Source organism: Neolamprologus brichardi, chromosome 11 (assembly GCF_056152115.1).
Source record: "Neolamprologus brichardi isolate AB-2024 chromosome 11, ASM5615211v1, whole genome shotgun sequence".
NCBI lineage: Eukaryota > Metazoa > Chordata > Actinopteri > Cichliformes > Cichlidae > Neolamprologus > Neolamprologus brichardi.
In genome coordinates, this window is record NC_142114.1 from 13,269,406 (window position 1) to 13,294,913 (window position 25,508).

The 25,508-nt window shown below is 39.6% G+C and overlaps 3 protein-coding genes across 9 annotated transcripts in view; 1 reads left to right on the forward strand and 2 right to left on the reverse strand.

Annotated features, from left to right (window-relative positions):
• Positions 1–2,442: 2,442 nt before the first annotated feature.
• On the reverse strand, positions 2,443–9,356 carry LOC118454959 (uncharacterized). Its single transcript, XM_087848142.1, has 8 exons — positions 9,328–9,356; positions 7,497–7,572; positions 7,033–7,392; positions 6,621–6,956; positions 6,111–6,404; positions 5,701–5,945; positions 3,975–5,568; positions 2,443–3,891 (listed from the first exon to the last, which is right to left on the reverse strand). The coding sequence occupies exons 2-8, from the start codon at positions 7,561–7,563 to the stop codon at positions 3,527–3,529; spliced, it is 3,261 nt and encodes a 1,086-aa protein (XP_087704268.1). The 5' UTR covers positions 7,564–7,572; positions 9,328–9,356; the 3' UTR covers positions 2,443–3,526.
• Positions 8,598–17,061, forward strand: rxrbb (retinoid x receptor, beta b). 3 transcript variants are annotated; one of them, XM_006801431.3, is made up of 12 exons: positions 8,598–8,763; positions 9,840–10,033; positions 10,685–10,838; positions 11,073–11,252; positions 11,564–11,617; positions 13,623–13,783; positions 13,911–14,040; positions 14,726–14,852; positions 14,967–15,008; positions 15,102–15,193; positions 15,282–15,387; positions 15,482–17,061. In XM_006801431.3, the coding sequence occupies exons 2-12, from the start codon at positions 9,893–9,895 to the stop codon at positions 15,627–15,629; spliced, it is 1,335 nt and encodes a 444-aa protein (XP_006801494.1). In that variant the 5' UTR covers positions 8,598–8,763; positions 9,840–9,892; the 3' UTR covers positions 15,630–17,061. The 3 variants fall into 3 exon arrangements, with proteins under 3 accessions (XP_006801494.1, XP_006801495.1, XP_006801497.1); XM_006801432.3 differs by having other exon boundaries at positions 8,598–8,754; XM_006801434.3 differs by lacking the exon at positions 11,564–11,617.
• A 24-nt stretch (positions 17,062–17,085) lies between these two features.
• fhod3b (formin homology 2 domain containing 3b) overlaps positions 17,086–25,508 on the reverse strand; it is a 96,207-nt gene continuing 87,784 nt past the window's right edge. For 2 of the 5 annotated variants that reach the window (XM_087848140.1, XM_006801427.2), the window contains 8 exons: positions 25,263–25,445; positions 24,645–24,764; positions 23,685–23,846; positions 23,392–23,582; positions 23,041–23,233; positions 20,973–21,159; positions 19,790–19,951; positions 17,088–19,623 (listed from right to left, as the gene is read on the reverse strand). In XM_087848140.1, the coding sequence (XP_087704266.1) occupies positions 19,541–19,623; positions 19,790–19,951; positions 20,973–21,159; positions 23,041–23,233; positions 23,392–23,582; positions 23,685–23,846; positions 24,645–24,764; positions 25,263–25,445 (1,281 nt within the window). In that variant the 3' untranslated portion in view covers positions 17,088–19,540. Of the gene's footprint in view, positions 19,624–19,789; positions 19,952–20,972; positions 21,160–21,668; positions 21,693–23,040; positions 23,234–23,391; positions 23,583–23,684; positions 23,847–24,644; positions 24,765–25,262; positions 25,446–25,508 lie in introns of all 5 variants that reach the window. The other 3 variants (XM_087848141.1, XM_035912329.2, XM_006801430.2) reach the window with 3 other exon arrangements.

Consider the following 25,508-nt stretch of genomic DNA (forward strand, 5'->3'; position numbering starts at 1 on the left):
CACAAACATCCATGTAAATATTGAATATCTTAATTCCCATTAAATTTGTCAAGTTAGTATAATGTTCTCCTAAAACAAATTAAATAGCTTACAGAGCTTATTAACACAGACTTCTATACAGAATTGTAAAAGAAAAGAAAAATACGCCACAGTCCTGCCTCTGGAGACTGAAATTACGAAAAGTGACTTTAATTTGAGAACCAAGTTCTTGTGGTTGTTATAACTCTAAATAAAAAATGCTAATAAATTTCAAATATAACATGACTATCACTTGAACCATTATAGCAAATGCCTTAATGGTCCACTTGAAAAAGTAAATCTTTTGGGCATTTTTTGGCCTTTAGAGTTCATTATTTGTTTTCACTTGCTCTAACTATACATGTCATGACTGGTTAACTTTGTGAGATGGAGAGTCATCCAGAACAGAACAGGAGAACAGTTACCATGAAGTCAAGTCTTAGGACAGTCAGTTAATTCCTCTGTTGACTTCTGCGCTGTACAGGAGGTAGAGAATGAGAGTTGGGAGCATGATGTCCAGCCACAACTCCTGGATATGGATATTAAATACAAGAATTGCGTTTGGACAATCAACACCAGACTCCCTGTCAAGTTTTGGTTGAACAGTCACAGCAACCTTTAGGCTTGGGATTCAGTCCTGCAGTGGATGGTTTGATAAAATACCCTGGAAGATTAATTGAAACACATAGAAAAATAGCTATGACAAAATGTGCAGAGTTCTTTCAAAAATTTGTAGCCTGTCAGCAGACTGATAATTAAAATATAAGCCATGAGTAGAAATTTGGTATTGAACTCTAAAATGCTTCAAAAATGTTTAAATATTCATTTTTTTTTTAATCTGTGAACCAGCTTATTAATGAGTTAAAGTAAAAAAAATAAAGTGAAAAAAATTCCAATACTTACATAATGCACCATCAACAATATAGTAATTATAGTCCCAGAGAAGTTGTTATTAATCATGTATCCATATGCACATGGAACATTAAGCTATTTTTTCTTACTTTTTGAGGGTGTTTTTAATAAATATTTCTAAGTCCGCTCTCCTCTGCATCCATCTTCCACTACTTCTCGTTCATTTTGCCTGTCCCTTGTCCCCCCTCTCTGTCTCTTCACCGATGTCCATCTCATTTCATGCAGGAGTGAGGTTACCTAAGAGACTGGGGTTCAATGAAGAAAATCTCCTTTTCTACAATTAACTGTGAAAGTGACAGAAGGGAGGGATCTGCATAGGGCTCCACACTAAGAGAAGGTATGGAGAGAGAGGAAAGATAGGACATTCAAAGGCAGGTAGTAAGACATGAAGACATGACATTTTCTTACATTTGAATATCAAAAATATTGTCCAAATTGAAGTGTGTTTGCTGACCACATCTATGGATGAATTTTGGATAAACCTTGCACTACTTTGCAGAGGTTGCATTGATTAATTGCAATGTTTAGTTGCTATTTTAGATTTATTGAACATTATATGTATAGTTTTTAGACTAAATAACTAGATGTATTTTTTGTTGTGTTACTTTCCACACACTCAGATTGCTTTGTAAGTTTCACATCTCTTGAATTGGGATTAGGCCAAATTAGGTTGCATTGCACTGATCGCAGTGGAAATGCATCATGTTTCACCATAATCTCTTAAAATTCAGAGGGAGTGACCAGTGGTTTAGGATGGAGAGATGTGCACAAAAGGGTGTGGCGTGGGAATGTTGCCAAAGGTCAGGAGTGAGGGTGAAAGGTCAGGGGTCAGAGCCAGCTGGACAGCACACAAGAGGAGATGAGGGTGAGAAAAGGAGGGGAGGGAGTAGTCCACAGACTGATTGACTGACTGCGCCCAATTGGAACATTAACATTGAACTGATGGGAGACTCACCGACCAATGGCTGATCAGGGAAAACCTGTGACACACTTGTGTAATGATCCGTAGAATTGAGAAGTGACATGATTTTCATCTTGGATGCAAAAGCAGTTAAAAAAGATTTAGCAGTGAATTTCAAGCTGCTATTTACTGACTTTATGGAGTTATTGAAATCCACACTGCAAATGTTCTTAGATACCAATAAAACATAAACCAGTGCTAACATTTCTAGAAAGGTATCAGAAAATGTAATATTTGCAAATGAATGCATGTTTTCTATAATTTAGTAGATTAGCTGCTCATCGTGGTACATGCCTAATATCACTATTTGATTTTTAATGTTTTTTTAATTGACAGCAGATATTGAAATTGAAATTTGTTTTATTTCAGTCAACAACAACAGATTATAATTTTACATATTTTACATATACATATATATATACATATATAATAAATTATAGTATCAAGCACAAGATATTTCCTGTGTTGTATGGTTTCATTTGTGATATCAAGGAGCTATATAAGGAGATACAATCATTTATAAATTGATAAAGAATAACACAGGTATTTGGAGGGATTATTTATTTACTTAAAAAATAAGACATTTTGTTACGTATATAAAAAACAGATAAACATACAAAACATACTATTTTGTATCAACTTCTTTGACATATGCAATTCTGCAATAGATAAAATTTATATACAGTTTATCATATTAAATACGGCTTCATCACGTCCTGCTTCCATGGTTTATCAATTCTCTGTGTACCTCAAGGGTAAAGGAAGTGTGAACGTCTGTATTGCAGATCTTCTGAGTGGCCAGCGAATGTCAGGTCAGTGAGTGCAGCAGGCAGTATGGATCAGAGCCATACTGGGCTGACAAACTCGAGGCCCCAACATGCAAATAGTAACCCCAAGTTGAAAGGCACATAGATGATCAATTTTCCCACATTTTTCCTGCTGCCCATAAATGTGAATGTGCACGCCTACAAAACAGAAACATTTTTTCTTTTGGGCGAGTGGGCGATCGTGGCTCAAGCCTTGTAATCGGAAGGTTGCCGGTTCGAGCCCCGGCTTGGACAGTCTCGGTCATTGTGTCCTTGCGCAAGACACTTCACCCGTTGCCTACTGGTGGCGGTCAGAGGGCCCGGTGGCGCCAGTGTCCAGCAGCCTCGCCTCTGTCAGTGCGCCCCAGGATGGCTGTGGCTACAATGTAGCTGCCATCATCAGTGTGTGAATGTGTGGATGACTGGATGTGTAAAGCGCTTTGGGGTCGCTATACAAATACAGGCCATTTACCATTTACTTTTTTTTACCTCTTGTTCGGCCGGCTGGGTGAGGGTGAGGGATTAAATGATGCCTGCTCTTGTAAATGACACATGTAGAAAATTTACATGTCATATTCATTAAATGCAAAGATTAAAAAACGTTTTCATATCTAATTAAATTCAATATTAACAACAGAGGAGGCAGCTGTATTTCAACAGAGATATGATGTCATAACTTAGCATTAAAACAATCAGGATCACGGCCCCCAAGGTTCACTGGATTGATGGTGTAACTGAACACAGCATGAATTTTAAACCAAGGGGTGCACATGTCAGTATAGGAAAATGTGTTAATTTTTTCATTACATTAAGGGGCACTGGCCCTCATTCATCCAGCACATGTGCTGCAGATAAAATTCAGTTTTTCTGTCTCGGGCAAACCTACCCACTGCTGCCCCCCAGTGGCCTCCATGGCACCACTAACAGCACTGCCATAATCCCTTTGAGGTCCTTCTCCTGGTAACCAGTTCTGGTAACAGCTAGACATTGACCTGATCCAGAACCAAAAATTAAATTGAACAGTGTAGCGTAGACCCAGCCACACATAGGATGATGTAGCATTCTTTGCCTTTTGAGCAACCTGGTCCTGTATGTTTTTGGTCTCAATGTCAACAAGATCAAAATAATGTTTCCTGCAGTAACTCAGAGCTTCAATCCATGTCATGTTTTCTTGAATTAATATCATGTTTCCTTCTGGAAGAAAACGTGAAGAGAATTACTTAATTGCATAATTTGTAATGCAAAACAAAATCAAAGATGTGATATTTTAAACATACCTTGGTGCAAATTTTGACTGATTACACTGGCCGTTACGGTTGAGGAATGTGTGGTGTTCTGGGCTGAAGTCCCTATGTGTGCTGTAGTGTTCAGGGTTGAAGTCTCTATGTATGCTGTAGTGTTCAGGGTTGAAGTCTCTATGTATGCTGTAGTGTTCTGGCCTAAAGTCCCTATGTGTTCAGTAGTGTTTTGGACCGAAGTCCCTATGTATGCTGTAGTGTTTGGGGTTGAAGTCCCTATGTATGCTGTAGTGTTTGGGGTTGAAGTCTCTATGTATGCTGTAGTGTTTGGGGTTGAAGTCTCTATGTATGCTGTAGTGTTTGGGGTTGAAGTCTCTATGTATGCTGTAGTGTTCTGGAGTGAAGTCCCTATGTGTGCTGTAGTGTTTGTGGTTGAAGTCTCTATGTATGCTGTAGTGTTCTGGAGTGAAGTCCCTATGTATGCTGTAGTGTTTGGGGTTGAAGTCTCTATGTATGCTGTAGTGTTTGGGGTTGAAGTCTCTATGTATGCTGTCGTGTTCTGGGCTGAAGTCCCTATGTGTGCTGTAGTGTTTGGGGTTGAAGTCTCTATGTATGCTGTAGTGTTTGTGGTTGAAGTCTCTATGTATGCTGTAGTGTTCTGGAGTGAAGTCCCTATGTATGCTGTAGTGTTTGGGGTTGAAGTCTCTATGTATGCTGTAGTGTTTGGGGTTGAAGTCTCTATGTATGCTGTAGTGTTTGGGGTTGAAGTCTCTATGTATGCTGTAGTGTTTGGGGCTGAAGTCTCTATGTATGCTGTAGTGTTTGGGGCTGAAGTCTCTATGTATGCTGTAGTGTTTGGGGCTGAAGTCTCTATGTATGCTGTAGTGTTTGGGGTTGAATTCTCTATGTATGCTGTAGTGTTTGGGGCTGAAGTCTCTATGTATGCTGTAGTGTTTGGGGTTGAATTCTCTATGTATGCTGTAGTGTTTGGGGCTGAAGTCTCTATGTATGCTGTACTGTTTGGGGTTGAAGTCTCTATGTATGCTGTAGTGTTTGGGGTTGAAGTCTCTATGTATGCTGTAGTGTTTGGGGTTGAAGTCTCTATGTATGCTGTAGTGTTTGGGGTTGAAGTCTCTATGTATGCTGTACTGTTTGGGGTTGAAGTCTCTATGTATGCTGTAGTGTTTGGGGTTGAAGTCTCTATGTATGCTGTAGTGTTTGGGGTTGAAGTCTCTATGTATGCTGTAGTGTTTGGGGCTGAAGTCTCTATGTATGCTGTAGTATTTGGGGTTGAAGTCTCTATGTATACTGTAGTGTTTGGGGTTGAAGTCTCTATGTATGCTGTAGTGTTTGGGGTTGAAGTCTCTATGTATGCTGTAGTGTTTGGGGCTGAAGTCTCTATGTATGCTGTAGTGTTCTGGAGTGAAGTCCCTATGTGTGCAGTAGTGTTTGGGGTTGAAGTCCCTATGTATGCTGTAGTGTTCTGGAGTGAAGTCCCTATGTGTGCAGTAGTGTTTGGGGTTGAAGTCCCTATGTATGCTGTAGTGTTTGGGGTTGAAGTCCCTATGTATGCTGTAGTGTTTGGGGTTGAAGTCTCTATGTATGCTGTACTGTTTGGGGTTGAAGTCTCTATGTATGCTGTATTGTTTGGGGTTGAAGTCCCTCTGTATGCTGTAGTGTTCTGGAGTGAAGTCCCTATGTGTGCAGTAGTGTTTGGGGTTGAAGTCCCTATGTATGCTGTAGTGTTTGGGGTTGAAGTCCCTATGTATGCTGTAGTGTTTGGGGTTGAAGTCTCTATGTATGCTGTACTGTTTGGGGTTGAAGTCCCTATGTATGCTGTAGTGTTCTGGAGTGAAGTCCCTATGTGTGCTGTAGTGTTTGGGGTTGAAGTCTCTATGTATGCTGTAGTGTTTGGGGTTGAAGTCTCTATGTATGCTGTAGTGTTTGGGGTTGAAGTCTCTATGTATGCTGTAGTGTTCTGGGTTGAAGTCCCTATGTATGCTGTAGTGTCCTGGGCTGATGTCCCTGTATGTGTTGTAGTGTTTGGGGTTGAAGTCCCTGTATGTGCTGTAGTGATCTGGGCTGAAATCCTCATGAATGCTGTAGTGTTCTGGGTTGAAATTCCTATGTAGGTTGTAGCATTCTGGGCTGAAGTCTCTTTCTGTATTGTAGTGTTCTGGGCTGAAGTCTCTTTCTGTATTGTAGTGTTTGGGGCTGAAATCCCTGTCTGTGTTGTTGGGATCTGGGCTGAAATTCCTCCCGGGGTTGTTAATATAGAGTCACCACCTGTAGTTAAATTCACAGTAGTTGCAGGAGGTGGCTGTGTCAAAGATGACATTTCTGTAGTTGTACTTTGGAGATGAGTACTTGATGTAGGTGACATAAACTCTGTGGTATTTGGTGTTCTCACTCCACCTGCAGCTGTTCCTTCTGTTGTGGTAATGGTGCTTGACTGTTTGGTAGCAGCAGCTGCAATCAAATTAATTTGAAGTACATTTTTCTCAATTACAGGCCACTGTCTATTGTGAATGGCAGTGTTGAAAATGATTTCCTTGATGTAAAAGTGAGTAATGAGTGGACAGATATAGATTGTTGTGTCTTGTGTAATAGAAAACAAAAAGTTATAATATAACTTTGCTGACATAGTAAATACATACAATTTATAAATAAATAACACAAACTTACCCCCACGGCAAACAAAATTGAGTTGGTTACTGCAGCTTTGCTCATTCCACTTCCCATTATCTTGAAATACTGCAGCAACACAATCCTGATTTGGAAGATAGCTGGGCTGAGAAGCTCTCCAGAAACGAAAAGATGAGTTACTTCCATCCGACCATTTCCAGGGGTCTTTGAACAGCCCAATCCAGACAGTCTGTGATGCAGACACGTTGAGCACTGCCATATTCTCTGCTTCAGAGTGTATGCTAACTAGATCAGATGGCAAGCCCCTGCAATGACTCCGAGCATCCCACCATGATTTGGACTCATTAACAAAAATGAAATCACCAGTATGTGTCCCTGTAATTTAATTAAATGTATTATTATTATTGTTATTATTGATCTCTCTGAAATAAATTATTGTAATTTTACTTACCTTGACAAACAAACTTTCTTAGAACTCCACAGGCACTGACAAACCACCCACCAAATTGATCCATTGCTGCACATTCTTCTTGCTTATTTGTTATTACTTCTCCTGATTTCCACTTAAAAAAATCTGTTACTTGACCAGGCAAAGACCAATGCCACATCCACACAGCTCCGATCTCCAGTCCTATCCAAGTGTTTTCAGTTATATTTGAAGCTAAAGAAACCAGATTATTTATATCTTCTAAGTTGTAAATTGTTGCTAAATCAGTGTACATATATCTGCAATAACTCTTGGCTTGTGTGTAGTTCTCAGTGAGAGTAATAAGGTGAAAGTCTGAAGATCCCAGTGTGAAAAAGCAAAAAACTGTGGAAGTACAGAAAAATATTTGTTTTTTATCATGTTATGTTTAATCAAACTTTATATAACTAAATTTATATAAATTGTAAATACAAATGTATCATACTAACCTGACAAAAAAGTCAAATAAGCAGCAGAGGTCCTTTTCATCGTGGTTAGTCTATTGTTTTCAGTCATGATGACAAACTGCAAAGCAACAAGCCAAAAGATGTTACACGTATAATACTGCTCACCATATTGCTCTGTTCTGATCAGCTGCTGCTCCTATAAGGTGCAAGCAGTTTCAGGCAGCACAGTGTTTGCAGGAGGAATGTCACCTGGCTTGTTAACAGCCACCTTCTCACAAAGTAACAAAAAGCAAAGCAGTTTTTCAAGTTCATGTTTTGATTGCCTGCATACCGTAGGCCATATGAGTTTTCTTGTTTGTTGAGATGAATTTATATGAGAATATTCAGGTAGGTCTAGAATGCAGGTGTCAATGTCTAGTTGTTCTAACTGAAATAAAACAAATTTGTTTTGCTTGTAAAATGTCCTGCAAATGGTACAAAATAAACTGAACCTCAGCTTATGAGGGTTTAGGAGGCAGTGCAACTAATTCACGAGAACAAAAGTGCAAGTCATTCTCCAGCCCAGGAGAAAAAAACGTTGGACAAAAATGGTCTTTAGAGGAACAGAACACTGTGTTCAATATTTTGAATAGTGGAAAATATTACTGCACAAATAAATCACTGGTGCAAGAACAAGTTGTGCAATACTGTATATACCCCTTCCTTCTGTCAAAGGGAAAACATTCCAACTCTTTTTGTAGGTGTGGCTGTTTAAAACAGCTTGCTCAGATTCTTAAATAATAGCATGCCACAATTGGGCTACGCAAAAACCACACACAGTTTCTGGCTGAATTTACTACTGTTTACTTACATTTTTGTTTACCACTCCCCCTATCATACCCAAAACAATCACTCGCTTGTATTTGAGCAGGTATGAAATGTTCAGTGTTTCTTGAATGCATCACGTATGGCTCGTTTATATACCCTTTGATGTTGTGTATTTTTGGAGCGTAGTGTGCTGAATTTGATAACAGTATATATTGAGAAGATAGATATTATTTAAACTCAAATACTGCATACAATTGTGACGCGATAACCGCCAACCAAATTAACTGTGATTAAATACTAAATCAAGCTGAACCTCTGCAGCAGTGGTGTCATATGACGGTGCTGTTATGGGTGGTCCCGTGGGACATTTTGGCTCAAGTCGATTGTGGCACTGAGCCATCATGGCCTGTAAACAACAACAGCTTCTGACCGAAGCAAACTGTGTCTGAGACTCGGCCTTTATCTAGAAGTGATTCTCAACAATGCTTCGAAGGTGTGTCTGGTATGTAATTCCAACCTTCCAACAACCATGAGGTAGTTGTGAACAGTCGCTTCCTTGGGGTATTACCCCTGAATCTAGCATCGAGCTAATGTTGGCTATATTAGCCGTAAATTAAGCTAACAAGCTAATCTTAGCAAATGCATGTCGAGCGGATTGTCGATTATTATGCAACATTTTTAGATGCGAAACAAGGTCTGTTTGCTATATCCCAGTTTTACAAAAAAGCTACAGAAGGTAGTATCACTTAGACGTGTGAAAACCAAAGCTAATGTTTGCTAATGTTGTTGTATAGCATGGATCTTTGAAGCCGAAGAGTTGCAGCTAACGAGCTATCGATAAAGGCAAACTCCGACATTGTCTATTTGTCGTAATTAGTTAGGCGTTGTAGTTTTTGCAGACTACGGACAACGAATTAGCTTTTTGTTCTAGTAAGGTCTAGTATGTACTTAATAATGACTCGGCGGTAGCGCTACTGCGTACCTTTAGCAACATTTTGGCAAACATGAAACGCTAACTAACGCACACTGATTAATGTAAGCAAATATTTGTACGTACAAACATTACCTGCCACGAGAATTCTTTCCCTTTTATTTGTCCAGTTTTTTGAGGAGGGGTGATTTGTTTGTTTTTGTTTTTTTTTCTTTGGGGGGGGGGGGTGAATATTTTTGAGTTAAACTTAGCTAAATAAACGGACCTTTTTATGTTCAGTGATTTATGGTTATAGATTTGTACGTGGCCAGCTAACTCACTTGTGGAAAATTGGTTTCTCTGCCACTTAATGCAATCGCAGCTATAAGACTGCCACTAATTTATTTCTGAAATGGGAGAAATAATGATATAATCTTGGCAAACTCTCAACATTTGAGAACTGACAGACACCAAATTTGTAATGATTAACAAAATACCCCCCCTCGTTTTTTCTTTTCTTTTTTTGAGAAGTTGCAACCAAATCATGTTTGGCAACTTTAGCTCAAAATAATAATCGTCAAAGTCAGTCTCTGTTATCTTTTAATCAAGATAGATCAGAAAGGTTTGCATAGCTTATTATATCCCTTTTTTTTTTTTATCACTTTCAGATTGATATCCTTCGAACGGGACGTTTTTCTTTTCAGTGGGCAGCTTACAAGCCATGTCCTCACAGCAACCTAACAGCTCAGCCTCCAACAGCCCCACCAGCATCTTAGGATCTCCGTTTTCAGTCATCAGTCCCTCACTTAACTCCCCAGTGGTGCCACACTCTCTGGGATTTGGACCCATCAGCAACAGTCAGGTAATTCATATGCATGAGGGTGTATGTATTGTACTGATGTCACAGTGCACTTAACTCTTATTTTTAAAACATGCATCCTCTGTAGCTAGCCTGAGAGCCATGATGCTTGTTTAAACTGGGCCGAATATACACAGCCACTTAAGGTACATTGCAGTGGGAAAAAAAACCCACTTTACTGACTATTTACATTACTCCACTTATAGAGGCAGGCATTTTTGAATAATGGCTCTTAACAGAAGGCGTTGTAAGCAAAAATTGTCAGAGTTAGTGCTAATAACAAAAGGGCATTTAATTATGAAAATATTTCTGTATTTATGTGTAAAAATGAAAATAACTAAGAAATAGTGTCTGTCATAAGCTGTGTGTAAATATCCACACTAATTATCCCAGTTTAAATGGACTGACAAAAGTAATAATGAGTCTCGTATCAATTTGCCTTCTTGTGGATATAATTTAGATATTTGAAGATATTTTTGAAGGAATAAACAGTGTTTTTGTTTTGTTTTTGGGTTGTTTTTTTTTTTTGCCTAATTTTGGCAGTCCTAGCCTCCAGTTATTCAAATTGATGGAAAATGCTGTCTGGCCATTACATACAAATAATGACATTGTTACATTGTTTCCCTTGTTTTATTTGGTTGCAATCGTATCCAGATTTCATCTTCAGCGCCTATATCAGGGATGCACTCAGTCAGCAGCTCAGAAGACATCAAGCCTCCGTTTGGCCTGAGGCCCATGCAGGCTCACAGCCCGGGAATAATGTTGTCTCAGAAACGTCTGTGTGTCATCTGTGGGGACCGCTCTTCTGGTGAGTGAACTTAATCAGCACAAGGTAAAGGACAGAAGTGAAACATCAGCCGACGAATATTTCAACCCATGATAACATTTTCATGTAGTGGATCTTACTTATTACGAATGATATCAAAAAGTTTCCCCAACTCATACATGCAGGTTGATGTTGTCTTCCTTCCAGTCTTCTCATTGGGCCGTAACGTTAGTTCCCCCCCCCCCCCCCCCCCCCCCCCCCCCCATTATGTTACAGGCAAGCACTATGGAGTGTACAGCTGTGAGGGTTGCAAAGGTTTCTTTAAACGAACTGTGCGAAAAGACCTGAGCTACACCTGCAGGGATAACAAAGAGTGCCTGGTTGACAAACGCCAGCGCAATCGCTGCCAGTACTGCCGCTACCAGAAGTGCCTGGCCATGGGAATGAAGAGGGAAGGTATGCAAAGTATTAGAATATTGCCATTGAGAGCTTGTTTGGCAGTCAGACGGTTTAGCAACGCGTTTTGTTCTGACTTGTCTTACATGTAACTGTACCCACAGTGATAAGTCAAAATGTTGTATGTTAGCGATAAAAAAACTAGCTGTGAATGAAAATTTCATGAAGTTATTAATTATACAGAGTTAAGCCTAAATAAAACAGTTAAAGTAAATGTGGACTATTGATAACATACATTAGGACAGACAGGTTTGTTGGGGCTGGTGCAACTAACCTGTCTCCAATTCAAATCTTTCTCCATCTTTCACTAGCAATCAAACTTGTAAAGGACATAACAGAAGATGGAAAAGTTGAAGGATGGATGAGTATGACATTGAATTCTTGAGGATACTGTATTTTAATGTCACATGGAGAATTAGAAATTGCTAGAAATGCAAAGTTCATGACATTTGTGTGTGAATTTGACCTGGGAATGATGGAGAGTGATGACTGCTGTGGTGTACTGCCAAATGTAGTATGTGGCACGTATGTGGTCTAATAAACAGTAATCCAAGGAGTTCTAATTTTGGTTGCTGTTAAGGGCACAGATCGGATTCGTATAGCTGCAGTTTTCAGTGTCTGATTGCCTAGTGATAATGGCAGATTATCCCTCAGTGTCAGCATTTTAAGAAGAGTCCTGGCTTGTGTTGCTTATACTGCTTCAAAATTACTTAAGTTTTAAGTAATATAATACCAATACAACAATTCATAGTCAGTTTTGAAAATTCTGAAAAAAAGGGCGGGAGGAAGAGCATGTGTGAAAACCTTCAAATTAACTTGCACGGCTGCTTGACTGCTTTAAATGGAGAAAGATTATTTTAAGTTGGTCCAAAACATTTTGTTTTTGGGTTCAAAGGCTTGTATTTGTATGTTTATGCTTAGCTTCATTCTTGTGCTACATAAACCACTCTGTACTGAGCTTCCACTGGTGAACATCCACACAGATATTATATAGAGTCGAGTTCTGATTTGACCCTAAGGTTCTGAGCAGAAAACCCTAATTTATTTATAGTTTGAACTTGAATGAACATCTGGTTGTACACATTAATACACAACAGTAGATAATTGTGTTTCATTTCCACTGTAAATTAGATCCAGTGAACTTGTCGTCATCTTTAAAACATGGTGTCTAACCAGATTCTTTACTTTGAACACTGTGAGTCATATTCTTCAGCATGCACTAAAAACAAATATGTTGCACCGCGTTCTTTAATTTTTGCAATGTGACTAAAAGAAAATTAAGCATGTCTCAGACTGATGCTGAAAAACTAGTTCATGCATTTATTATATGTAGGCTGGGCTATTGTTATTCATTATCCTCATCTCACACTAAATACTCCCAGAAAGGCCTCGTGTAATTCCAAAACACAGCAGTGTGAGTGCTAACTGGGACTAAAAATATTTCTCTCATATTAGATTTTCTTCATTGCCTTCTTGTTGAATCCAGAATTGAATTTAAAATCCTTCTCATATACAAAGTTTTGAATGATTATTTCCCATCATATACCGCCCCACCCTGGAGTTTCTGAAAGTAAAATGGGAGACAGAGCTTCAGCTATCAGGCCCCTCTACTGTAAAACCAGCTCCCAGTTTGTACTGGGGAGACAAATGCCTATTCTTTTAAGATTAGATTTAAAACTTTCCCTTTTGATCAAGTTTATAGCTGGGGCTAGAACCCTCTCTTAGTTATGCTGCAGTAGGCTTAGGCTGCTGGGGAATTTAGGCCCTGAACCTTTCTTCTTTTCATTTTGTGTGTTTATACATCACTGTTGCATTTAGAGGTTTCAACCAGCAGCAGTAATTATTAAACTGTGGCTCCCTCCCACGGTGTGGCTTCTTTGCTTTCTCCCTCTGCTCCCAATCTTTGTCCTCAACCCGCACTTTGGTGCCTCCGCTCACCCCCAACCAGTCGCAGCAGGTGGGGGTGAAGCTGGTTGTGCCAAAGGATTACTTCCTTTTAAAAAGGAGTTTTTCCTTCCCAGTGTCACCAAGGGCTTGCTCACAGGGGGTCGACTGATTCTTTGGGTTTCCTTTGTAATACTGTAGGGTCTTTAACCTACAGTATAAAGAGCCTTGATGCGACTGTTGTTTTGATTTAGTACTACATAAATAAGATAAAGTAAAATTCAGTTGAATTTTACCACTCAGTTAAAATTGATAACAATTCACTACTTTAAAAGTCATATACATCTATATTGCTCTTACTAAGTTTTGTCTGTATAGCAGACTTTCTCAGTGCATCAGAAAATGATTGCACATAGTCAGAACACTTTGCATATTAACTCTTACAAGCATCATTGATGGTCTGTTTGTGTGTTTTGTGTGATGCAGCGGTACAAGAGGAACGACAGAGGAACCGAGAGCGGGAAGGCGAGCTGGAATTCAGTGTTGGAGTGAATGACGAGATGCCTGTGGAGAAGATCTTGGAGGCAGAGACGGCTGTGGAGCAAAAGACTGAGCTTCACTCAGACGGAGGCTCTGCTGGAAACTCGGTGAGTGGTTGGAACGTAAATGCATTTACATGGCAGCACTATAAGCAGAATGATAGCTATGTTTATTAAGATGAAAGCTTACAGAAATTTCTGGAAGCATTGATTGTCTTTTTTTGTTTTGTTTCAGCCACATGATGCTGTTAGCAACATCTGTCAGACTGCAGACAAACAGCTGTTTGCCCTGGTGGAGTGGGCAAAGAGAATCCCTCATTTCTCTGAACTGCCCCTTGATGATCAGGTCATCCTTCTGCGTGCAGGTATGAACAAGCACACACAAGTGATCTGATCAGCTTTGATGTTATAAGTTTATCAAAGGCACCCTACAGTATTCTTCTGAAATGGCCAAAGACGTCCTTTTATGCTGGTTATTGTAATTCTTAACATACAGTTACATTGCTATCTAAGTTATTGTTGTTTGGAGCCGTTTAATTATATTTGTGTATTTGAATACTCTATAAATTGCATACCTTGCAAAAAATTGCAAAATCGCAATAAATTGCATATCCTATAAAACTAAGCAGTGCTAAGAATTAGTGTACGAGAATGTCTAGTAAAACAAAGTGTAGAGGAAACTTAAAAGGCTGTGAGTTAATGACCACATTTCTGCAAATAGAAAATATTTTTGAAGTAGTGACTGTTCCTAACTCCGGTTGTTATGTGTCTGGTGATGCCCCAGAAGGGTTTTTGGGTTTTTTTGCCCAGAAAGGAAAGTGGCAATAACAACTTTTTTTCCCATGCCACAGTGGTTCAGAACCCTGAGGACATAAATCTCACAGCAGCGGGGATGGTGTATGCAGTTGCACTAAACTGTCTTTGTATTATTGCCTTCAACTTAAGGGAGAAAGGACTCTGAGACACATGAGTCTTTGTTTTAAATGTCATGATGAATTAAAATCTTATTGCTTTTTACATATCTGTGTGTAAATGGACTTAATTTCTCAGGGTGGAATGAGCTTCTGATCGCCTCGTTCTCCCATCGTTCCATTCCTTTGAAGGATGGAGTTCTTCTTGCCTCTGAGCTACAGCGCGATAACGCACACAGTGCGGGAGTTGGAGCCATTTTTGACAGGTACATTGATGGAAGTAAAGAATTGCCAGGATACAAACATATAAGCTGCACTTGACTGCAATGATTTGTGTTATAAAAATGTATTGTCTAATTTGACTTTTGTTTTTGATACAGAGAAAGTGTGCAGAGCGCAGAGGTCGGCGCCATATTTGATAGGTACATTTCCTCTTGTTGTTCCGAGTGTCTTACACAGTGTAGGCTCAGTGTTTTTGTTTAATGCTTTGAAACCTTGCATTTTTTTTTTTCCAGAGTTCTCACTGAGCTCGTCAATAAGATGAGAGATATGCAAATGGATAAAATAGAGCTGGGCTGCCTTCGAGCCATTGTCCTGTTTAACCCAGGTACTTAACATGGAAGAAATTAGAAACATTTAACTATTTCTTCAAAAAATGTTTTGGGCTTTTTTAATTTTCTGCATTCTTCATGTAGATGCTAAAGGGCTGTCCAACACCGGTGAGGTGGAGCTCCTCAGAGAAAAGGTCTATGCATCATTGGAAGCTTACTGCAAACAGAAATATCCAGAGCAGCAAGGAAGGTAATGGTCCTCTGCTGTAACAGTCTTGGTTGTAGTCCTGTCTCGTACATTTTGATCTTGTGAAGTGAGATGATATCCTCTCTGTTCCCTGCAGGTTTGCTAAGCTCCTCCTTCGACTGCCAGCACTGCGATCTATTGGCTTGAAGTGCTTGGAGCATCTTTTCTTCTTCAAGCTGATCGGTGACACACCTATTGACACTTTCCTAATGGAAATGCTTGAAGCTCCCCATCAGTTGTCTTAGATAAGAAGCGTGTACTGTGGTTAGATAGCTGAAGCCTGGGCAGCGGGCGTGGGACTGGAGTGGCACTTTAAGTTCTTTGAAGATTTGTCGATTTGTCTCACTGCTGTCTGCGTTACACTTCTTTTAGTGCGGCACAGATTTGCGCTTTAGACCAAACCCAAGGCTTGGCATGATCTACAAGCTGGTGCTATATGTTTAATTAACTTCATGTGTAACTATGGGTAAACACAAGTATCTTTTGAAAATATAAACATTTACATATTTCCCTCACAGGATAAACTATAATTTGGATATACATTTTTGTATAAACTTTTTAGACACCTCAGATTTTAAGATTGTTGTTTCTCCAAATGATGGGATACATGAGAGGACGGCAACCAGATTCTTTTCTTAACGCGTTAACGACGCACCCTTTTTATAAATTTACACTCAACTCAGATCTAAAAGTGCATTATTGTACCAAACGACAGCTTCAAGTTTACTTGTATCCATTGCACATGATAAAATCCAGCAGTGACCCTGAGACAGAAGACAAGTGAGCAGTTGAAACTGTCAGGCCAGACTCGTACTGCTCATCAGGGTCAGCTTTATGTGTCTCATATACATATATATGCAGAGTGTTGTTTACTTTGCCATTTAAAAGAATAATTATGTTGGGGTTAATGATTAGACTTTTCTGCACATTTGCAACGTGCTGTTTCTAAACCATACATTTAACAAATGCCTGACCTCTGAATGGTCAAGTGTTTGTCTTTTGGTGCTATATCAGAGATGATTATTGGCGCAGATGCACACCAAACCACAAACCTATGAATATATGCAAAGCTAAAAATTCTTTTGTCAATCTTTGTTTAAAATGTAGCAATACAAAATGTTAAACTAGGTAAGCCTGTCAGTTTTTCAGGGGTTTTACAAAGAAAATTATGTCCTGTGGAAAGGGAAGACTCCATTTTGTAATTTATCTTCACAAATCTAAGGTACTGTGCAAAAGTAATTGTTCAGGGACAGTGTATATTGCTAAATTTGAACTATGATCAGGAAATACAAATTCTATAATTCTTATTTACCCTTTTTTCTGTTTTCAGCTAGTATAAAGCAGAACGTGTCTTGGGTTGCACTGGATTTGCTGAGACAGTTTTGGCTTTTTTTTTCTTCTTTTTTGAATGCTTGTTTTTCCTACCTATCCTTTTTTTAGATAGCTGTCTTCATCATCGTGATGTCTCTGCATTATATTGCAAGCAAACAATAATCGCATTTAGCTCCATACCACCTGTGAACAGACATGAATTTTAAGTCCAGATGAGTTGGCCGTATGTAAACACCAGCTGTAATGGTAAACGTGTCACTGACATCTGTATGCTCTTGAACATAAAAGTGACTTGAAACATGGGTTGTGTGGACTAAAAATAAACAGGCTTAAGTTTTTCTTTCACATGCTTTGTCTGGTCTAAACGTGACTTATTTATTTTTGTATTCAAAGAAGAAAAGGTGGCAGAAAGAAGTTGGGATGACAAAAAAAATGCATTTTGCCTTTTTATTGTAGTTGTTACATAGTTTTTGCTGTGGGTATAGATGCAATTGAAGCCTTGGTAGTAAAGCACTTTAGTCCAAGTTCCACAGTGATGTTATGGCACAGGCAGCAGTGTGTGATGGGCTAATGATAAAAATATAAGTGCAATGAAATCAAAGGCTTCCATCTGGATTCTACTGGAGTAACTGGTAAAGCCGATCGCTGGGTGTTCATGTTACAGTCTGAAGTGAAAATCCTACAGCTCTGAGAACCAAAGTGAAACCACCTCCTGGATTAAGCAGAAGTGTCACTTTTTTTAAAACCATGCATGGCTTGGTTTTCTTAAATTATATTTTGAATAACACTGCTTTTAGTCTATAATACACTATTCTACACATGGAGCAAAAAAAAAAAAAAAGACAGTCATGACATGTACATCTGTTTACAACATTCCCCTGTATTGCTTCAAACATGTTTTTGCTCTTGAAAAGTCAGTACAACCCGGGAAACGCACTGAGCTCCCAGCTCCTCCTGTAACTTCAGTTTTACTAAGTGGCATGCTACACATCGAGTCTAAGGTGCTGAAAAGGTTCCAGTCAATTCAAAACAAAATAAAAAGGGAGTGCTCATTTGATTTTTTTTTTTTATGCAGATTTATCTTCTCAATGGCTATGTTTCCATCACAGTGAAAATTAAAAGTGAATAGAGATCATATTATGAATTCAGTCAAGGCCATTCTAAATTGATTAACAGCACGTGGACCTCTAAAATATTCAGTTCAGTACAGATTTTGATGTTTTAAAAAAGTCTATAAATTAAAACATTTTATGTGCTTCCTAACTAATAATCATAAATGTGCCCCCTGATGGTTTGCATTCATTGAGAATTAAAAAAATACACCCCACATGCCCTGAAAATGGCAAAAATGGCCTGATCTCTCTCTCTATAATTTTACCTACACTATGAATGGAGTGAACCTAAGTGAATCTTACAATAAGGCAACAGGATAACAGCTAATGTGCATAGCCAATCCTTAAGTTGTCATAAATATGTTAAAGCTATCTTCATAAACTACTTGATCCAAGACATAGCATGGAACCAAAAAAAGTAATTCTGCCATGACAAGTTTAAAAACACTGGTTAAAAATAAATCACAGCTCAAGAACGATCTACACTGCAATATTAACCTCTGCTCCCTCCCTGCCCCACAGACCGCACATCTGTAGCAACATTTTCGTTATTATATGTCCCTGAAAACATCTTAATAAATAGCTGTCTCTGAAAGGCACTCTGAAATGTGCAGCTCATAGTCTCTACAAAATAAAACGAAATAAACTCTGTGAAGATTGCTCACTTGTACTTCACCTCACTCCAAGTGTTTCCAGCTGTTCATCGGTGAGAATAGATCACGACGGTGACGATGCGACTTCAGTTCAAACTATAAATGTTTGCATCGTTAGCATTAGTCTGAAACTAGTGGGATCGCCAGTCAAACCTGTAACGGAGCTGTTGGCAATCGCCTTTCTCTCTCTCTTCATATCAACTTTAAAAAATATCTGCGCCGTTTCTCTGATAAATTCCTTCTTATCTAGTAAACTAATGCACGCTTGCCTTGGATATGTTGACTTTGATTAAATATTTAAAAACTGTGCTACTGCTGAATTGCTGGTTAACTGCTGAGTATGTTCTCAGATTCAGATGTCTGAATGGTTAATCAGTGTCGAGGATCTCACTTTCCTTTGAGACCCAACTTTTACATCCAGTGCAATTGTTCCTTATTTGAGCACCTTCTTGAGCAAAACGAAACACAAAACTACCACAGTAGTATATAACAAAATAACCCTCTGCACAAAGCCATCTATTCAATAGATGAAATGTCTTTTTTTGTCACGAAAGCTCCTGGGCTGAAACTAAACCCAAACACATTTATTTGAACTGATTTTCTAGCCCTCTCAATTCACTGAAGGCCACGGGGATTAAACTGCCAACTGTTTTGACTCCCTCGGCCTTAAAAAAACCAAACATTTCTGCAGGTGTTTGTATGCAATATCACATTCAAAGCGTAACTGTGATGAAGCCTTATGAAAGCAAATCATGTGTAAACTGTGTTTAACCGGCGAGGGCAAAGCTTAGTGGTTTTAATGCAGCACGCCGTTTCTGCTCCCTCTGCCCATCAGTTCAGGAATAAAATCCTGTTCACCCTTCTCTTTCGTTAGGAAGCACTTGGTCAAGTCCAGACATACAAAGATGAGATCAACTCATCAAAGCTGGGGTTGGGGAGGGGGATTTTAGTGCCAAACCGGAGCAGAGTAGGCTGACGGGTTGGGTCTTTATGTCCTTATGGGGGGTTTGGGGCAGTGAAAGGGCTTCCAGATAGCGTGGTGTCCCGTGGGGGTCCAGCTCACACTTGCATCTCCGAACCATTAGACAAGCCAAGAGCGTTTGCCTCCTCTGTTGTCAAACCGTTCCTCAGTGTCCTCCTCACTGTGCACACAAGAGGAAAATTCAGAGTGGAAACATAATCGCCTATCATGGAAAAAGTGTTTTGTTTTTTTGCATTATATTAGTTTACATATGGAGCTGATTAGAGCTTTCTGCTCTGTGTATGATAAGAAATGAGGCCGCTCGCCCAATATTTGACACCACTCACATGATTTTCGATTGGCTCGGGATCGTCTCCTCTCTCGCGGCTGCGTCCGCTGGCTGGGCCCCTGAGTGGCTGACCTGACAATCCTCTCCATGATCTCGTCTGCTGTGTCATCTGTGCAGTTTACTGGGTCGTCGTTGGCAGAGCACCATGGGGCAACACGACCTAAAACAACACAGTCAAAATGGGCAAGCGGAACGCCTGATGGTACCAAGGTAATAGCATCTCATAATATTCTTTAAAGAGCTAAGTCATTTAGTTAAACTACAAGCAGGCTTAACGACAGACTTGATAACCTGTAATTGTAGTTATTTCTGAATTCAATTAACTAAACTTGAGGCATCTGGCTCTGTAAATCTCAGAAATAGCATGTCTGAGCAGATATTTGAACTCAGTAGCATTACCTTGGCCTGTAGTACTAATGCAAATCGTTTTTGATAGTACTTTTAGTTTGCATGCTTACTTTCAGCAAATGTTGCTACAACATTTAGCAACATCTTGTAAACAGGATGTCATAATAGGCCCTTGAAAAGCCTTCAGCTGGCATTTTGGATCAGCTGAAGTAAACGTAAAACAGGAAGATGTTCTGCTCCTCTTTTATGTCACACTCACTTTCCTCCCACAACCCTCCCTCAGCCTGGTTTTACCAGTTTATTTGTGTTAAAAAAAGTCTTCGTACTCTATATGCTTTGTCACTGAGGATCACCAAATAATTTGTATACCTCTCCTTAATTTTGTAGTCTGTGCCATGTAATATAAAGCCCCTTCACTATTGTGAATTGGTCTTATGTAAATAACATTTATTTGTAAAATCCAAAACAAAACTAAAAATTCACGGATGACCATTCCCTACTATAACTTCTCCCCCCGATAACTGAATTGTTGCTTACTGCCTTGAAATGACTGATTAAAAATGAACTGAAAAATAATAATAAGCCATCTGCCTTGGCTGGTTGGGGGTGAGCAGAGGCACCAAAGTGGTGTATAAACATAGAGATTGAGGAGATTTGCTGCTACATTGCTAAATAGTCCTAATTAAACTTCTACCTAAGGTTTTAGGTAGAATTCCTTCAATAAAGATGAAACAACTGTTACTGTGTTTGACTTGAATAATGCAAATCTAGTTTTCTGGATGGCAGTGGTAAAAATAAGGAAATATTTAAAAGTGTAAAAGCATAAGAAGAACCTCTGGTGCTACTGGCTCTGGTGCGTGTTCGAAGGCCCGGCACTGTGGATGTTCCACTCTCTCCACCCTGCAGGCTACATTTTAGGACGGCCTTCATGTTCTCGTGTTCTGCTGCATCTTCGGCACTCTGGACACTCTGAGGCTGACTCTCCGGTTTGTCTGAAGGGGCTCCACCAAATTTACCACTCTACAGCAACAGACGGGCACATGAGATTGTGTTAGCGGTATAATGTGACTCAACTCCATGCTCTGAGACCTTTTACATATGGAAGTCGTCACACAGGTATACCTTTACAGGTGACAGTGCTTTCTAACCTAAAACAGGAGCGGTTAGGCATTTCAAACACTCCACCCACAACTCTGAGATACAATCTTTTTTCTCCCTCAAGACTGGTTCTTGAAACAATGCTGACATGCCGGGTTCAAGAATTTCATTGTATTTCACCTGAGTATCTGTGAGTTGTTCAAGTTAGATTCAATCAACAGAACATATCATGCAGACACTTCTTTCTGTCCATCGAGTTTCCTCATTCACGCTCGGTTTCTCTTACACACACAGCCTGTCAGTGTCACAATCGACTCTGTTTTTGTTAATCCTGATTTACAACACTTGGTGTTTTCCAAAGTTACAACAGCGTGTCTAAAAAAACAGGGTTAAATGCAAACACCCATGCACTTGTCTGCAAACACAATTACCTCACTATCATTGTCATCTTCACTCTATGGAAAAAAAATATATAAAAATTTAATTTTTGCAGACTTTAAAATAATAGTATAAGTTTTTATATACGAGTTTTAAGATAAGACAGTGGTACAGTCTTGTCACCTAATTTTTAGGAAGAAAGCAAATACCAGAAGTCCTTAAATATTTAAACACGTTCTTTTTAATACCTGCATTTTTGTGAGACTTTCATATCCTAGAACAGGAATGCCAAACTCATTTTACATCTTGGGCCATAATTAAGCCCACTTTTATCTTAAATGAGCCAGACTGGTGGAAATACCCTTTCTGTCAGTGTAAAGTAGTTTAACTGTGCATTTAATTGCTGAGATATGTCAATATAAGAAAAAGAAATGCAGTGTTAATATCTCAGTTTTTCAACATGATGAAGAAATGCTGTTGTAGTTATTGAAAGAAATGAGTCAGGATGACTCTTTGGGCTTAAATTGTACAGAATAAATATATAAAATTACAGACAATTCTGGTAGCTCAGTATTAAGTGGAACGACTTGCTAATTCACAGAAAATGCCCTGTTTTACTTATTTATTCTACTGCTGACACATTGTGAAATAAAATAGAAATGTTTATAGTAGATAAAATTACTATAGACTTCCCTGTCATGGTTTCCTGTCAACTTTTTATCAATTACTTTCTTACTGCAGCATGAATGGCTTTGGTCTGAGGTGTTTATCGGTAGGAAAAGCTGTACAAGTCCTAAAAATACAGTTAAAAGTCTAAAAACGTATTCCATCCTTTACATTTTCCGAATATGTCCAATGGGTCGGATTGTATTGTCTGCCGGGCTGATTCTGGGCCCCGGGCCTTATGTTTCACACCCCTGTCCTGCACCATAAAATCATCACTGCAGATTCAAGCTGTGGAGCCCAGAGGAGCATATCTGACTTCTTTGTAGGAGTGTGGGCTGAGGAGTGGGCCATCCAGAAATCCAGAGTTTGAATTCTCACACAGTGATTGAATTAGGGACCTTTTGAAGAGCGGGTGTTCTTGCCAGAGCCCGCTGTTGAGTCTGCTCTGACAGTCCGGGGGATTTTAATCATGCGGTGAGGTGTTTGCTCTGGCTTTTCTTAGCTGGCTCCAGCTACAGAATAGGATACACTAAAAACAATTCACTGATTGTTGTTACAGAAAGCTATACATGTGAATACCAAGGAGCTATACCGATGTCCTTACAAATGCCGCATTTGGCGCTTTAACCAGATTAAGGATATAAGCAGCGTCTAGGGATGGGCCGTATTGTTTCTCAGAAATCAGAAAGCTCAAACTAAACAAAGACGAGGTTTATGAAATGGAAAAATGTGCGTGTAGGTCGGCTGAAGACGACTTACATCTGTTATCATTTTTCCCCTGGTCTTGTTCCTCTCTCGGTGGTTGGCCCTCTTCTGTTTCTGCTGCAGCACGCGCTCTCTTGTCGTGCGATATTCTAGAGCAAATTCGCTCAGTATCTTGCTAAAGCGGTGTATGCTGACGTCACGTACTGCATACACCGGATGGCCCAAGAACAGCAGGAATGCATGAAACCTGGAGAAGAGTAGAGCGACAATGCATCATTATACATGCTTTATCATTAACGAGAATTCAAAATCTGATTCCACAGTTATATTTCTAAGATATGAAAATTCTGGAAAATGCGTAAGGAAAGCTTCAATGTGTAAAGGATTATCTACATGTGAGTGCACCTGTTGATAATTCTTCGATGTACAATCTTGAGTATGATGATCCTCTCTGCACAGTCTTTGAGGAAGTCGGACATTTTTTGTTTCAACGCTGGTTTCATCTCATGTTTTGCAATGACTTTCAGGTGATCCCATGATGCTTTGCACCTTCTCTCCATCTGGGCCAGATTGTCTTGAAGCTGGTCAAAGTCCACCTAACAACCAAGACAGACTTGAGGTGATGTGGCATTGGCATTTATGTCTACTAACAACAAACTATTTTAGATTAGTTGTTAAAGTGAAATTTGAAACGGAACCTTGGTCAAGCGGGTAACAGCGCCAATCTCAGAGTAGAGATCAGTACTGTCTGGAAACTTCTCAACCACGATGGAGCAGGCGTGGTGCAGCAGAGATTGCTTATGAACTGTATCCTTCACCTCAGGGACCTTCTCCAAATAGTTCAGCTCAAAGCCTTTAGCCTAGAGATATATGCAAACACAGGAGCACACTCAGAGTGTGGGATGGAAACAATGGTCTAAAATTAAAATCAAATGCTGCTACTCTAGGACCAAAACTGCAGTGAACTTCCTTTTTGGCAGAGTCAGGGAAAAAAAAGGGAGTTTAAAAGAGTAGATACGCAGATTCATTAGACTGAAACTACACTCTATTTCAGGGCTGACTGATTATTCTTCACCACAGCGAAGCTAAAAAGCCAGAATGAAAGACATAATCCTAATCCTAACGGGATCTCCCCTTGTTCTCCTGCCAGCTTTAAATGGCTTACTGCAAAATATAAATGTGGCCATTATTTACGGTAACTGCCTGTTTTGATGTTGATGACTTATGTTTCCCCTTTGCATGTTTGGCTCGCATATCCCAGAGGTTCATTCATAAATACACTTACTCACAGCTGCATACACACCGAGGCACACACAAGGGCAAAGAAACACAGATGACAAAGTGAGACAAAAACAAAACAAATGAGGAAAATAAAACAGAGACACATATGCAGGTTCACACATAAAAAATTCTCAGAAATCCCAAAACCTTCCCTCCCCTTTTCTCTTTTTGACACAACCACACACACACACAGACAGGACCAGGTTTAGCAGAGGCCTTGACAAGTGTTTTTACTGTAGATGGACAGTATCTGGTGCAGTCAGGCACGCAGAACTCTTGCCAAATCAATAGGCTGTCAGTGGAGGTGGGGGGTGAGGAGCACTGCAGAAAATGTACAAAGCGAGTAAACGCTACAAACGACTTGGAGGTTTACTCACATTGGAGCCATTGAGAAAGTTGCCAATGGCAAGTAACGTGGTCAAAATGTGTCTGAGTGTCTTATTTTTTTCCAGCTGATCCATTCCTTCCTTCAAGTCCTGCAAAGGCTCTGCCACTTCCTAAAAGAGCAGGAAAATACAGTCATGAAGCACATGACACATCCCTGCATGCCTATTTTTTTTCCAGTGAAGTCTGTTTTTCTCTCATCATACAGATGTACCCCATGTAGGAAAAACAAATCTTGTTTAAACTATTCACTGTATATAAAAGGCGGATGAAGTTTGTGGACGTCAAAAGTGAAGATAGTTTGAAAGTGCCTCAAACCTGCATTCTTTCTAGTGGCCAGCAGGGGGAGACCACTGGGTGCAAAAGGAAGTACAGTTGTACTGAAGTCTATTGGAAAGCTGTTGCTAAGCCAAGATAATCACCAACTGGCTGTAGCTTCATATTTACAGATTTCGTGCGATAATTGCTCATATTTCACTAACTAATCGCAAGCATATTTCCTAATATATCCTTTTTTAATTCACAAAATTTAATTTCATTATAAGGAAATTAGAAGCAAAAATGAGATATAATGCACTTTTGCAACTGCTACAAGCATGATTGATGTTGACCTTCTCAATAATTTCGTAGTCCATCTTGAATGCCCACAGCTGCAGGCGAGCAGACAGCTCTGTGATGGAGGAGAGGGTGAGAAGGAACTGTTCAGCGCTGCCCAGGGGGATGGCAGGGTTGACCAGCTGAGCTTCCTGGATCTTTTGCTTCTCCTCCTCTGTGGGGATCATTGTGAGTATTTTCTAGTGGCAGTAAGAGAAAAGTTGGGGAGAAGGTGGGAAAAGAGGCGTATAGTACCATTTAAA